At 35.0% G+C, this 16,396-nt stretch overlaps 1 protein-coding gene across 4 annotated transcripts in view; it reads right to left on the bottom strand.

Moving 5' to 3' along the window:
- The window catches only part of TAX1BP1 (Tax1 binding protein 1), a 51,005-nt gene that overhangs the window by 10,806 nt on the left and 23,803 nt on the right, over window positions 1-16,396 (bottom strand). For 2 of the 4 annotated variants that reach the window (XM_021385517.1, XM_021385518.1), the window contains exons 6-14: window positions 12,049-12,197; window positions 11,821-11,911; window positions 10,697-10,882; window positions 8,204-8,431; window positions 7,820-7,966; window positions 6,531-6,624; window positions 5,232-5,350; window positions 4,245-4,370; window positions 2,254-2,325 (exon numbers count right to left, since the gene is read on the bottom strand). In XM_021385517.1, the coding sequence (XP_021241192.1) occupies window positions 2,254-2,325; window positions 4,245-4,370; window positions 5,232-5,350; window positions 6,531-6,624; window positions 7,820-7,966; window positions 8,204-8,431; window positions 10,697-10,882; window positions 11,821-11,911; window positions 12,049-12,197 (1,212 nt within the window). The remainder of the gene's footprint in view (window positions 1-2,253; window positions 2,326-4,244; window positions 4,371-5,231; window positions 5,351-6,530; window positions 6,625-7,819; window positions 7,967-8,203; window positions 8,432-10,696; window positions 10,883-11,820; window positions 11,912-12,048; window positions 12,198-16,396) is intronic. The other 2 variants (XM_021385519.1, XM_021385520.1) reach the window with 2 other exon arrangements.

Raw genomic sequence — 16,396 nt, 5'->3', positions numbered from 1 at the left:
CAGATACTTATTTAAATGCATGAGAAGTAAAACGTCTCGGTTATTAAAAGGAACAACCCAACATATTTTTCTTAACAGGTACGCATTAGCCCAAACACCAAAGGATAAAAAAATGCAACATCAAGTTTCAGTAGTTACTCTGCAACTAGAAATACTCAAGTGAAAAGACAATGGAAATTACACATTTACTGTTGTATAAATAAGTACTGTCAGATTTCAGACACGGAAGGCTTGGACTCCAACAGCAACAGGAGAGAAAAAGGAGAAAAATGCTATCCACAAACAGCAAGGCAGCTTCCAGAAAATAACCTTTTGTTAGAGCGCTTACTGTCAACACAATACTTTTATTACTTTTTATGTTACTTTAGAAAACATCATAATGCAGAACAGCACATTTTCTGTGCAACATCCTCCAAGTGAAAATTTCCTCTTGTAGATATGATACAGAACTCACGTTAATGTGCTAACGTTCTGTCAGATTCATTGACTACAGTGCATATATGATTGAAATGGCCATGGTTAAATGGTCAGGACTGCATCTTAAAATTTTAGTGAGCGTGTAAAATCTAAATAATTAATCTTTACTCAATACAAAGCAGGAACGATTAATTATCAGTGAAATTAAGCCTTTTTTTAAAATCAATTTCTTCTACAATATGGAAGCAGTTTAGAATGAAAAGGAATGGCATGAATCCTTGACTTTCAGCATCACATAAGATTAAAACAGAATGCAGATCAAAGTGACTGTAAAAAGGTGCTGTAAAAGAGTCTTAGCCAGAAGTTGGACAACTAGGGCAGAGACCGATTCAAAATCAAAGTCTGTAAGTATGTAAATAAAATAGAAACCAAGTAATTTTATAGGTTTGAAGAGACAGCAAATGAACATTTTTAGCATGCTATGTTTGGTGACATTTATAAACAAACACTGATAATGGAGCATAAATTGAGAAGCTGTTTACTATTCTGTGCTTAACCTTTTAAAATATGGTTCCAGTCTAGCAAGGCACTTTGATTCTTCTTCGTAATGTAAATATCTATAAATTTGGTAGACAAAGTTCCAAGGTTTTATAAGCTCCATACATTATTATTGCAGTTGCACTCCTTATGCGTGGTGTTTAAAATTACTCCCTCCAGCTAAAATAGATTAATTGAAACTCAGAATTTACTTGCTTTTGAATTAGGAAAATATGAAAAAAGTACCAAAAATTACATCACTGTTTTAAAAAAAGAGTTTAAATGCCAACTACTTGAGATTCCAGGATTTTAGAAAACATCTCCATCTGAAATTAATTACAGTGCATCAGAATGCAAAATCCTGCTTTTCATGTGTGTCTGTGCACACTAAAAACTACAGCCTATGAAAAAAATCAAGTAATCTGAACAATTCTAACTTTTCCACTGTATCATGCAGTACTATCAGAATGTAATAAAGACATCATTTACTCTTCAGTGAAACACACTTCTGGTTATCTGCCACGTGATACCTGCAAGGTGCTTCTAGCATTAGCACATCATCGTGAATGTTCCTGGTTTAACAGTAAAGAAAGAATTTGAGGAGACACTGAACTCTTGAAAGCAGCCATCCACTTCCTATCCTACATTCGGAAAACACAGTACTGCTTGTGTATCATTCTTTTCTTACAAAGATATTTTTTCAGCTGTATTTTACCAAAGTCACTGCTGTCACATATGTCAAGCTGCTCTTACTATTACAAGTGGTCAACAAGAGAACTGCAGATGTCAAACGGATTTGGTTGTATGCACACGTCATGAAAAATGCAGCAATTTTACTGCTGAAATGTGTACATCTCTAGTTATAGGACATGACTGGATAAAAGCAAAAATAACCCTAACCAGTGGTGGAAAAAATAAACTGTCAAGATAGGCATGTACTATTCACATCTTATGCCAAAATTCCAAAGGGAATAAGATTTACTAATTGCGCTGCCCATCAGCCAGTAACTCCTGATATCAGAGTTGCTCTCGCAAAGAAAGGAAATTCCTCCAACTTTCGTTGACTGATCCTTCCCCTAGAGGAATAGAATCAGTTCACTTTTTTTTCCCCCTTTCAGTGTTGGTATTATTACCAGAGCTTGCAGCTTAAAACACCAATTAATTCTGGCAAGATATTCAAATATGGAAAAGTATCTTAGACAGTAAACAAATTCTCAATTAACAGCAAATTACAATTCCTCAAATCAAAGAGCCCCATGGCTTCCAGTTTACAAGATTTTACAATCGTACTGACAATACCTTCTCACTGGTAAAGAGTTTCAGCTGTGATGCCAGTTCCTTTATTCTTCTCTCTTTTTCTGCCAGCTGAACCTGTATGAAAATAAGTTTTGGTTTACAGTTCTTGTATTAGTGAACAAACAGATGCAGGTTAATCCTGCATGCTATATGGTGAAAACATGGCATGCAATGACTTCAGTTCATCTTTCAGATAGAAAAGAACTTGCCTACGCTATTCATGCGAAACATATAGTTACTACTACAAATAATCAAAACCAAACGTTCTCCATAAGTTTATCTACTGGGTAACAGCAGGATGTTGGCAGCCTTCTCTTATCAGTTTTCAGAGAACAGTTGTGGAATGATGAAATAGCAGGTAACCAAATCGGAGAAATACCAGCGACACTTACGGCGAAAAGGGACACCACTGCCAGAAACAGTTGCACATTTGCAAACCTCCTCACACTATTTCTAAGGAGTCCACATGCAAGTATTTCAGTTATTTCTGTCATTCACTTCTCTCCATCCCACATGTCCCACAAAAGAACCAAGAGAAGCAAAATCTCCCAATACCTCAAAGATACTAAATCTGTTTCACAAACACCTACCACATGTCTGTTGGGTGATCTGGGAGAAGAGAAATGCAACAGACATGCTATTCAATTTCTACAGGCTTCCAAATGATTATTTAAATAACCTCTCTCTACAGAGTGCTTTTTTTATTTGGATGTGGTTACTTCAAAGACCATCTCTCCACTAGTTTATTTGGCACATAAGCTCAATGCTTCATACAGTTAAGTATCATCTTTTTCCACAATTCTGAAATTCCTTTCCTTAGTTGAGTTCAGGGAGAAACTTACTGACTGCAATGGAAGGCTGACTACTTCTTCCATCCTTACGCCTTCTCCAATGATAACATATTTTCAAATGCAGTCAAAATGTTTTCAACTTCGGAACCAATTATTTATTACTCTTGCCGTTAAGTACAAAATAAATGAGTTTACTTATTTTTCATTACATTATGTGTGGCAAGTAATTGCTGTTAATTAACAAAATTCAATAACTTGGGAAGAGTCATGCATTTTATTATAGCAAATTAGAGCTTTAAAAGAGTGTTTAAAATCACACAGGGAGAGTACAGCCTACATAATGCTGAAATGAGTTGTAGATTAATTTAGTATTTTATAATGAATAGGTGTTACAATCCCTAATGAGATGGTTCTCCTACTAGAAATACAACCACAGTTCAATATAAGCCTCTTTCATCAGGCAATATGGAGCATTCCTACCCTATCAACTGAACTAACAATCACCGTAAGATTGAGCACAAGTCTAAAAGCTGCTCTTGGAGAAATGGGCTGCTTTTATCTTTCCCTTGTTTACCCAAAAAGCCATTGGAACATATGTACTAATAGCACAACCTGAAAGATTAAGGCTCTGGGTAAGATAAAGCTGCTCGTTATGCTTGACTTTCTGGTGCATCTAAGTTACATCACTATACTATGACTACAGTTGAAATCCTATAACTTTAAGTAATACTCTCAAGATCATTTTTAAAATTATACATCATTCATCTTCAATCCCTCTTGCTAATTGAAAGTAAAATGCATTCCATGTTACCACAATGGTCATGCAGTATTCAATATGAAGATTTTACACAAATATGCCAACCACTATTCCTGCTAATATTATTGTAAGCAACAGGAAATCAGAACTCCACTACTTTTTGCCTGTAATACAAGGTTAAAGTTATTTATGGTTTCTTTTAAATCCACAATCTTAAGACTGATAGCCATTTGCTAAGCATATTACTTAGCAGGTCTGCCTTGCCATTAAAAGAATGTCCTGCTCCTCAACAGACTGCATTACACAGCAGACTTTCTTTTTACAGCAAAAATATATTTCATGTTTATTCCCATTAAAACTGTTTATTACTTCAACTATTAGAAATGAGCATGTAAGTTAAGAACAGGATGCCATTCATTGTCATAATAAAAAAAATGGTAACTTACTTTATACTGATCCTCCATTGCTGCTAGCTGTAATTTTATACCCTCATTGATTTTCACTTGTTCTTTCCACTTCAGCTCCAGTTTAGCTAGTTCATCAGCATAAGCACTGCATTTCATCTTCTCACCCTGAAGCAGTTCATAACATAGCATGAAACATTTATAACTGTTTTCATCTATTTTTTTTAAGCAATGGCACTGTGCAACTCTATGCTTTTAGAACTAAACTATTTACAAATGTCTTCAGTGAATCAAGCCTGATTCACTACAGTGGCTTTGAGCACTGGATATTATGAAAGTGATGTTCAATATACTTTTTTTTTTTTTTTTTGAGATTTCAATATACTGCTACTTCTTTGCTTCACTGTTACAAGTTTGTTGGTATAAAGGCAATCCTAGTACCACACCATATCATTATCCTTTCCAGTATTTCAATATGAAACCTTTCCCCTAGCAACTTTTACAATCACCCTAAATATGTTTCATCCAGAAAGTCAAAGGCAAAGCTTTTCTCAGATCCCACTATAGAAGAAATAGCCAGTGGATGCTAAAGAAGGCTCTCTATTGATGGGAAAGTGAGTACAATTACATGGCAGTTATTATTCTGACATCCTCCCCTGGATGTAGAGTCATCTTGTGATAAGTAAGAGAAATAAGTTTATAAACTGAGTTCACAACAGTTTGTGAACGCGTTATGACTATTTGAAAACATACTGGTACACTGAAATTCCAAGTTTTTAATTCTAACCTTAAATCTAACTATTCTGACTTTGTAGTGTTACTTTTTTAATCCCCAAACAAGAAGCAAATGAATAGGTAATTGAGAGCTGTCTCAATAAAAAAAGTGTTTTATCATATTAACACCTCTATCTTAAGCATGGAGTATCTCACAAACAAGCTGCAAGGAAACTCATCTGGGTAGGCTTTGTGGTTTTAAGATTTAGCACCTACAGCTTTCTGTTCAGCTTTCCAAATCAGTCATTTACTTACTGCCAACATTTGCTTGCATTTCTTATACTTCTCTGTTTTCTCAGCAATTTCTTTATTCATTTCACGTACTTGCTCCTTAACCATGAATTCCGAAACTACATCAGATGAAATGGGGCTAACTGTGAACATTGAAGAAAAAACACAAACATTGATTTTTTTGTTCTATAAATGAAGTCAGTATCAAAGAGATGACAGGCCAAATCTGACAGTGCATCAAGAACAGAGTGCTCCCTGTCACCCAAAGAGACAAATATATCACTATCTACATGATACTGAAACATCAACAGTCATATCAACATGCGTTCAACTCTTTCTAACCTACTAAAGATGAGCACAAATATACACCTACTATACAGATCAATACAAAAACAGACAAGCAACTCTCCTGTGAGCTCCCAAGTAAACATTAGAATGCCTCCTTTCCAATATTATGCTAGCTGTTTTATCATTCTGCCACAATATGAAATGCCTCAGCAACCTACTTCATCCTATCACGCATCGTAACTGATCTTGTTGGAATTTTACTTGTTCTAGGAAACACTTGTATTTAATGAAAATGGGAAATGATGAAAACTGACCAGAAATTACAACCTATAGTCTGTGGAGAGGGAAAGGTGCGTCAATTTTACGGCATCAAGCACAGAATTAGTCAGCATTTATCAGTTTGAGCTGCAAAATAAACTAGGCTCAGCTATAAGCTATTATGTCTACTTTATAAGATTAGTTTTCTAAGAACTTAATAAATCACAAGAATTATAAGAAACATGAAGTTCTATTCATTTTCTAATAAAACTACTATAGCCTATAAATAATGAGAACTTTCTATAGACTTGATCCTGTCATCAAATAACCAGAATTTTACTGTGGATTTGATTTTGCAGTAGAATATTCCATTGGACAGTCACTGTAACACAACTGCAAAATTTGCATGCTACTGTACATAATTTAAGAATTTGGGTAGAATGAGTTTTTTTCTTATTTCTTAAATTAACTCTGTTGATTGGCTTGGCAAAACAGCTGTGTTAATTATCAAGCAAAAAAATCAGATTTCAGTCCTACTGATATTAACAAATATTAACTGTTTTGAAAAAACAAAATTATTTATGAATCCTATTCCTTGGAAAAAAAATCAGCTTTAAGTAAGTTTTCACATTCCTATCCATTTCTAACCAGATTTCCTTCCTTTAACTACGACAGAACAACTCTACCTAGTTTATACTGGAAATGTGTTTATAGACTACTTCACAAAGACAACACTTTCAGGCTGATACAAACAGATAAAATCTAAGCTATTGATACCTGGAGATGCAGGCAACTTTTTGTCTGTAACGATGGCAGTAGCTGTCTCAATGTTAGATGCATCTGGCAGTTTCTGCTGATTCACCGCAATTTTCTTTGTGAAAAGAAATTTTGTTTTGGTATTTTATTAAGTGAAATCCAAAGCACGAAGTAACATTTCTTCCACTACCACCTCCTCCAAAATTGGATGAGGAAGAATGGAAACCAGGAGAGAATAATAAGTATACAAACAAATATTATTCTACTAACACGGAAAATAGTCTCAGATACTTTTTTTAATCTTATTTTACAAAGTTGCTTTTCCCTAGAAACAGTAATTTTTAAGTAAATTATTAGAGCATCTTGTTCTCTAGAGAAAGAGTTACACTTAAATCTGTCAGTTTAAATCTTATATTCCATTAGAAAATGCAGTCATTTATAATGAGCACTGTACTTCTGGTGCTGTAAGTTGTGAAATTTGAGGTTGGTCACATCTACAACATAGTCAAGATTTGGAATATTTTTATAGAACAGCCACAAGCATTTTCATGCGACACTTAATTCACCATTGACCTTCTGGATGAGAAACAAGTTTTGAAAGTAATTCGTTGATCACAACCGGGCAGTTTATCCATTTGTTCTGCAGGTAGTCTAAATAATTCATCCTTTTTTTCCTAAATCACATTTATTCATCTTGCCACTGCCCTTTTCCACACTTAAGTCTCTCTGCTACTCCATCACTAGCTCTGCTATCAAAACTGTTTGAAATTCAGTAACAAGTTCATTTACCACGTGGCATGAGACTGACATCATCAGTGCAAAATCCTCCTTTATGGAACAAAGCTTCAAGAGTGATCAGAATATAAAAGAAAAATGGAATACAACTATATAGTGGGTTGTGAAAATGCCCTCCCCACTTAGAGTCTTCATTTAAGTCCTCCATCTCCATGACATTTGGATTAGGCTATTTGTTTGTCTTTTGTTCTGTGAGTTGATTGTTATTAATTACATATTTTCCTGTTTCACTTTCAAAACTCTTCCTTGAACAACATTATGCTTAGCTTACACATTCATTCAAACTCTATTAGCTTTCTACATATATTAGGTGCTACAAACCCTGTGCTTTGTTTCAACAGGCATCTAAAAAAGCACAGAAATAGTTCAGCTTCATGGAATAAAATAGCAAACTAAAACCCAGTTGTTTGACACACATTCTAATCATTTTTAAAAGCACTGTTTTTTTTGCAAAAGGAAATTAAACAGTTGCTGACAAGTTAGAAAAGGCAAGTGCCATTTCCTCATTCACTTACTGCCTGTTCCGTAAATTTGTTTACTTGTTTTTGAAGTTTTTGACATTCTTTGAATTTTTCCTTGTAATGGTCAGCAGCCATTTGTAAACGAAGCTTCAGATCTTCAACTTCTCTGCGCAGTTCCTGCTCTGTCGTGTTTGAAGTTTCCTTCAAAAAAAATTCTTTTTTAAAATGAGAAACTATTCTCCCTTCTGTTCAAACAGTATTATTCCCCAAAAACCTTTGTTTTCTAATTAAAGAAAGCAAAATAGTCTAAGTATAGAGTAAGCTCCTATTTTGTAGTAATGACCCAAGAAAGCATTTTTACGGCCCAATATTAATAAATCTTTCCCTGACAGATTTTGTTTTGCACAAAAACTTGAGCACTAAGGACTAACAATTTACCTGTTCGCTTTTCAAAGCTGTGACTTTTTTAAGTTCAGCTAAAGCGTCAGCAAGCTGCTTTTTCAACTTGTCGTTATCCAGACGTGCACTGTGAAGATCTGCCATTGTCTTATCTCGCACGTTTACTGCGTCACTCAGCTCTTTCGACATTAGGACAGCTTCTTGTTTGCTGGCCTGAATCTGATCTTCAGCTTTCCGAAGCTGTTCTTTTAGAATAGCTGCATCCTCCTGGGAAAGAGAGGAAAAGAATCAATCGCTTTTAGTTCAAAGTTTAAATAAAAGTTGGGGATGGGATTTGGAACATTCGAAAGAAAAAAAAAAAAATCAAGTCTACTTGCTGTTCTAGCAAAAAGCACTAAATTCAGAAGTTTGTGCTACAATATCATTTTCACTATTCGCCTTCTTTGCCCACAATGGTGTGCAAATACACCTCATTATAATATAAAGGTCTTTGAGCAATCACCATTTCAAACCACGCATTTGGGTATTATCATTTTACCTATAAGGGATTTTATTGTATTTTCAGCTTCAGTTTAAGCTTATTCAATAACTTTTTCTTTCCCCTCTAAACACAGAATTCGTAACAGGCATGAATAGCTACCCAGCTTAAAAAAAGTTGACGTCACAGTAAGACACTATATATTACCATAGAATTAGAGCATTAGAGGCCTTAAAATGCCTACAAGTGGTTTACTTAAGACAATGTAAAACAGTTTTGAGACATTCTTCATGCAATTCAATCTCCCAGGATCTTGCCCAATAAGCTTTTCAGAAGGACTTGAGATTAAGGAGTAACAGAGAGCAAGCTGAAGCATGCAGCACCTCAGACTTGGCACCACAGCAGCTTCAGAGGGCAGCCCAAGGGCCCACTGACCAAGCTGCACTACTGGTCTCTCAGTCCTCAGAAAAGCCCAAGATCACAAAAAATAAAATAAAAAGTAAATACTGTAAGCCACTTGTGGGATCTGGGCTTCCTGAAGACACTGTAATTTCATATTGGCGGGTCTACACATAAAAATCAAATCTCTAGCCCACTGTTAGTTTTTAATAATCACACAGAAAATTACATAGCAAGTTCCAGTGGAATATAGATTCCATAAACATTTATGAAGATGGATGGACCAGGAGATGCTATAAAGTACCCTTTGGTATTTTTACAGCACATCATGCATCAGTTACATACTTCAGTATATGTCTACAACTTGATAGCATAAGACAAAAATGTTAATGATCCCACCAGTAATGTCATTAAATGCTTCTCAGTGTTAGTAAGTGACATAAATGTTTGGGTGCTCCATACTGGCTTATATACTACACGTTTTTATTTTAAAGCAAAATACTGAAGTAGTTTAACATGCTCAGAAACAAAACTGTAGAGCAAACGACTAAAAGAATGCAAGCTGAAACTTAAAGGAATATAGGCGTCTCTTTTTTACCTCTTGCTATTTCCATTCTCAAAAGCACTACTTTTCTACTTGTATTTACATTCTAAAGCAACATGAGTTAGAAATGTCTCTTCTTTCACAACCTAGATTGCTTTTTCAGTGAGAAGACTACTGAGAAGATACACGAGATAAACAAAATCCTCATCAGCTACATAATCTGATTTTTCCAGGCTGGCCCAAAACACTCTAACCTATCTCTCTGGTTTGGATCAAGAGCAGATTTCTGAAGCAAAGCACCCAATCATTCCACTATTACCCACCACGCTTCAGATCACATCACAGACCATTCTCAGGGAAAGCACACTGGAATCCTTTTAAATAAAACAAAACCAGAAGACGTGCGTCAAGACCAAACCTAACAGACTCCAACATCTAACTGGTATTCCATTCATAGCACCGCACTAAAACTAGTCTTAAGTTAACCCCCTTGGACCATATACAGCATGGATATCAGTTCTTTAGCACGTTCACTCTCCTGTTACACCAAACTGCTTGCTAACCACAATATTACCACACTGCATAGCAAAAGTCACCTCCTCTTTATAAATCCTACTGGCATTCTTACTGCTGACTTCTCAGTTGATTTAGTCAATTTTTGTGGTATGTTACTCTTCCTCCAGTGTTACATCATCATATCTTAACACTACCTGACAAGTCCTTCAATACACCTTCTGAAGCCTCCTCTTTTCTCCTCCATCATGCTCTGTATTCTCAACACGGCTGCAATCTTATCTATTATTCAGTCTCTATCATGCTTATAACTTCCTAACTCACAGGAGCGCACCTCTTTTACCGAACTCACAAATCACTTTTCCCACATACAGATCACCTCAGATTTCTTTACGTGAGGCACCTCGACAAGCTCAGAATGACCAAAACAAGACTGAATTTACTTTCTCCTTTGCTTATTTTCTGCTGAGAACACCACAATCCTTTTGACTCTCAGCCTATTCCCTGAAAATATCAATATCTTCCTTTCTCTTGTCAAGCACATACTATCTTAGATATATTTATTTTAAAGTAGGCCAATTATATTAGCAATGCTTACCTTATTTGATGAGGTGAGCAAAAAAGCTTTCTTCATATTTTCTTTTTCAGCTATAAATAGCTGTAATCTGCCAACCTCCTCTTTATAATACGATATCATGTTTTCTTTGATTGCATCCAAATTCTTAAACGTCTGGATCTCTTTTACTAGTTTGGTGTTTTCTATTTCTGTATTCTTCAAGTGTATCTGTAATGATGCTAAAAAATGTCAAACTCCTCTTCCACATTAAAAAAATGCTGTCTACTTGTTCTTTTAAACATTTGCTAAATTCTAACTCAACTCTGAGACAGAGCAGAACTGGCGAAGAGAAAAATAAAACATTTGATAATATCACTGCCCTCACAGAAGATTTCTTGATGAAACCCTTTCAGCTCGATCATCTAACAACAGATCCATTCTACAGCTAGAAGCAAAGCTCCTGATTCCTACACGTATCAAACCAAGCTTTTGAAAATTAGAATCTCTTCACAAATGCAGAACAACTAAACACAAGCAAAATGACTTGAAGAAAGCAAAAGAAAAATTACTCTTCTGGTTGTATCTACTTGCAGTTACCTATGCAAACAGGCCTATGCCAGCAATATCCAGCTACCATGACATCAAACTACTTGAACAACACTAGAGCTGTTTTTAAAACGTCATCAAGTCTATCATATAATGCCTATAAACGATAACGGCTGTACTCAAGTGTTGTCCACTCAAAGACTAGATGATTTCTGCTACTTATTTACAGACAAATTGCATGCATTGGAAGACATTTGGAGACTTTTAAAATGACTTCTGGTATAAAATCTGATGTTGCCTGCCACATACAAGATGTTTTCCTATGAATGTAAATAATCTTATATAAAAGGACAACTTCTTTTCCACAACCTAAAGATCCCCTTTATTTCAGCATACCAGCCAGAAAAAGGATTTTTCTTTCAAAAAAAAAAAAAGAGTATGTCCTAAGTCCTCAATCAGCTCAAGTAAAGTTACGGACGACATTCCTAAAGCTTGATCAGTTTCTCTATCTACTTTACTAAGCAGAGCACCACAGAGTAGGCAGAGTAGTACAGCAGGCTCATAAAAAAATACTTTTATTTCAACATTTCAGTGTATACAAGTACATGGAATAAAGTTACCTTATAAAGTTCTTTTTCATCCTTTTCTGTCTTTAACACACATTCAAGTTGGTCTTTCTCAAGCATCACTTTCTTCAGCTTGTCCTTCATACTAAAGAAATTAACAAATTAATAGCAAAAAACTATTTATGCAGAAAAGATCAAAGTATTGAAAAGTGCTAATTGGAATGAACATGTACGGAAAGAAACCATAAAAAAAGGATTGTAAATGGCAAAAAGACTTAATACCTGTCTAATTCTGTTTCTTTTGCAATGGCTTTTTGAGTAACAGTCATGATGTCTTCCTCAAGCTGGAGAACTTTTGAAGCAACCTCATCATGCTTCTTCTTCAAATCATCATTTTCAGTTTTAAGAGTTTCTGATGCTTGAATACTAGTCTATAAAAAAATTCCAAGTGCGTATTTTGAGAATGCACATCTCCAAAACAACAAACTATCATTTGAATTCATGCTCAAATATATTAATACTGTTAATTTCTAGCTTATATACAATATATAGGTCTTCTATGTATTTCTACTATAAATGATTATTTCACAAACATGCTACTTCAAGATTTTTTTTTACATTTCCTACACAATATAACAGCGTGTATATTGTTTCAATAAAGTAGCAATTATTATCAGACAAAAGATCAAAATATATATGCTCCAAATCACATTTACCATTCAAACTACTAACACAATAAGCCATGCAGCATTCAAATATGGATTTGAGCTTAAACAGTATCACATTTATACAATTAAAATATTTTAAGTTATATAAAACATTCTAAAAACCAAAAAATATTTTACTTTTGAGCAAATCTGAGTCTACAATCTGAAGCAGATAGTTGTTGCATTTCTACTCTTCCATAAAGTGTAAGACAGGCCTACTCTGAACTACCTACCTGGTATAAAAATATATTAAATTTCCTGCATTTATTTATTAAAGTAGTAAGGAGTCAATAAGGAATATGCTTCAACACAAGCATACAGGTACATGCAAACTACCAGAGACAATCGATATGGGACAAAGATACATTTCATATCTTTTGCCCATCTCCTTTCTGCAAATTAACCAATGGCTGCTCAGATTAAAAAACAAAGCACTTATGTTTTTATTTGTACTTTCTTTCACTGGAAAAGAAGGAAGACTTGCATTTGTCTACATCACTCAAGCAAGAAACAGTAAGAAGAAAAAAATGGAGGCACTGATACTCCTTATGATGAGAAGCTAATTATGACACCGCATTCTACTAGCTCAGACATTTGGGATGCCTCATGAAGAGATACAGGATGATGACAATTCCCAGAAGTGACTCCTTTGTCACACTGAGATGCAATATGAGAAGCCACGTCAAGTACAGCATTCATTATTCTAATTACAGTCACGTCCATACCATTCAAAGCAGTGGAGAGTTAAATGTCATCTCCACCACAGTAAAATGACCACTTATAAATGGGCCCAGAGAAACATTATTTTCAATATAATGCTATTTTCCCCAAGAAAAGAAATCAGTAACACACAACACAATAATACATTACCATTTCTGTTACCAAAATTTAACAAAGCTCAGCTTAATATCAACCAGGACAGTGATATGAATCAAAATGTAAACAAGGTCAAGACAGACTGACCAACATGAGAGACTCCAGCATGACTTACAATGTTTGTGCAGAGACTAAGGTACAAGCTGTCTTTTCACTCTGCGTTTGGAAGATAAAAGCACTAGCTCATCTGTTCATCATTTTTAAACAGAACTTAATGCCTCGAAACAACAAAACCGTACTGTTATATCGTGAGAAACACATCAACCAGAGTTCATGGAGAACCCCTACTGGCCAGATTCCACTTAGCTAACAATGTTTTAAGTACAATAAAATATAATGAGGACTGTTTTTACTCATTAATTGTCAAAAATATGCTGCTCGCAAGTGTAATTAAGCCCTGCTTTTACAAGCAACTAAACAGAGGTTTGGACATTATGATTTGGGGAGTGAGGGGGGAAGTGAATTGTAAGGGTGGCATACATGACTGATGTCTCAAACACTTCCTGAACCTTAAATGAGCACCTAAAGTAGATTTTCATTTTCGTTACAGATACTATTAAAAAGAAGAGGAGCAATCTATTCCAACTACCTGAAATCTAATTGGTTTATAATGTGCCTTAAAATACTTAAGAATTTGGAAAAATGATCATGAATACACCGTTTATTGAAAACACTGTTGGAAGACAAGACCGACAACTTTTGTAAGGCTTTTATTTTTGAAGAGCTATCAGCTTCCTGCAAACAAAAGTGCACATACTTTGGCATAATGAAGGCAGGATATTATAATTAAAGTCTGTATTCCAGGTAAAACTTGCCATATAACCAGCAGCAACAACACATTATAGCTGCTTGTCCTTCCCTAGTGCAGTGGAGACTAATTACCCACCTCTGTTTTGAAAGCCTACTATAGTAAAAAGCCTATTTCAATGCATATCTGTGTTTTCTCTAAACACCACTTTGGCATAACTGTAACTGTTGTAACCCAAGTGCCTTCAAAAGAATTTAATCTGATACATTATATATACAAACTGTACAAACAGTTCAAACAGGCTGCCAAAGGTAACATATATTAAAAGGAATTAATGGCCTGAAAAAATACACTCCACAAACAGCATTACAATTGATGCTGCTTTGCTAGTTATTCTAAAGGGACATGGTATTAAAAAGTAAAAGTTCCATACTTAACAGATTCTCACCTAATAAACTTGTTTAGATACAACTAAAGCCTACAGTTTTGAAAGAAGAAAGGATTAATTTTTAGAGACGACTTGTTATTTTACAGAATTCTTAGCAATTCAATTTAGATGCTGCAATCCCAGTCCTATACGCTCTGGTTACAGTGGTTTCAGAGCCTATAAAATTTAAAATGAGTGCTCTTTGACTATTTTACAGGTAAAGGTCGACTCTGTTTTAAGCAGAGTCTGAAGTGGAAGAATATAATAAACATATCAATGTGTACAACCACTAGTACCAAGAAGATAATTAAATTGCTGATTAATTTCTCTTAATTTATCTGATGTATCTGTAAATCTACCTTTTCTTCCGGTGACTTAACCAGAAGAAAGACACAGCAAAAGCATGAATCATTTTAGAGAACTGCTTTAAAAAAATACCTATTTTAAAGATTACTTTTAGATTTGATCTTCTTTAATCCAGTTTACAAATGCAGCCCTCCACCTCCAAGAGTTCCAACAGTTTTAGTGGTGGGGGGGAGAAGAAAATTGCAACACAAGGGTCAGAATAAGAAGCCAGAAGTTATCTAAGTCGGCTTCACTGCTGCCAAACAAAAGCTGCCAAAACAAAAACTACTGTAATTTCTAAGAGTCTAACTACAGAAATGCAACAAAGAAAACCTGAGGTAGCTGTCAAGTGAATTTATTTTCCAAGAACCAAAATTCCAAGTTGAAAACTTTGATGTACCTTCAGACAGTTAAAGAAAGATAGCACGCCAAAAAACTTTTGCTGTCATTCTAAAATGGCAAAAGATTTAAAATTGATTATTTTAAAAAGAATTTTATTGTAATCACATGAAAATCCATCCTACCCTCTGCAAAAAACCTGCCACTTTAACATTATGTCATTCACTTATTTATTCTTCCTTACAAGAAGATGCTAAGAGATTTTACATCTTTAAAAAAATTCTGAGTTATACTTCAGTGCCTTTACATTTGTGTTCCCTCATCACAAACACGTGTCGCACCCCCTGATCACCTTTTGAAAGGTAATCCATACCAAAACCATTCATCTTTGAGTAACGGCTAGTATCCACAGCCTTTATTTTACTTTTAGAGAATACATCCATTACAAAAGAAGAATGAAAGCTTAAGAGTGATCTATGCAACTCTCAAGCTAAGAGGTAATTTCACCAGATTCAAGTTAGTATTTGCATTTACTTGCTAAATTAAAAGAAACGTTAGCAACATCTTTCAAGTTTCAGCTGCTCTGATTTATTTGGATGAAACTTTATCAGGGGAATCATTATGCTTCATACCCCACTGAGAATTTCAGGAATCTGGACTGATTATCTGCAGGAGCCTTTTGTTTAGCCCACTGATAACAGAGTAGTTCCAACAGAATCGTATGAAACACCTGGCTGACATCATACTCTGTTTAAACTACCTCAGAGGACAAGCGATAAACACAGCACAGTGCCACTACGGCCACTGAAAAATCCATCTGAATATTTGTCAAAGTCCAAATATTCTGAAATGAAGCCTCAAATTGTGTTTCCTTTCCAAAAGGGAAGTTAATCATTCAGCAAAGTAAAACAGTAAATCGGTCTCAAACAAATGCAATGACATTAAGTCTTTATCTCAGTCGCTGTGACAGGCTACAGAAATGCTGCTCTAAGCACTCAAATCTCTCTAACCCAAAACCTAATATATCACAGTGGTAGTAATTTAAACGTGTCAATTCAGCTAATGTTATTAAACAGAATGAATACTATGTGCCTCCTTGTAGAGAACTAAGGCCTAACTCTGTACAAGTTCATCTGAGTAACATCAGTCATCCTGCCACTGTCATGAGAAGTGCAGGCGCATGCATTT

This window comes from Numida meleagris, chromosome 2 (genome assembly GCF_002078875.1).
Source record: "Numida meleagris isolate 19003 breed g44 Domestic line chromosome 2, NumMel1.0, whole genome shotgun sequence".
NCBI lineage: Eukaryota > Metazoa > Chordata > Aves > Galliformes > Numididae > Numida > Numida meleagris.
Note: the sequence above shows the minus strand (reverse complement) of the source record. Positions and strands in the feature narration are given on the sequence as shown.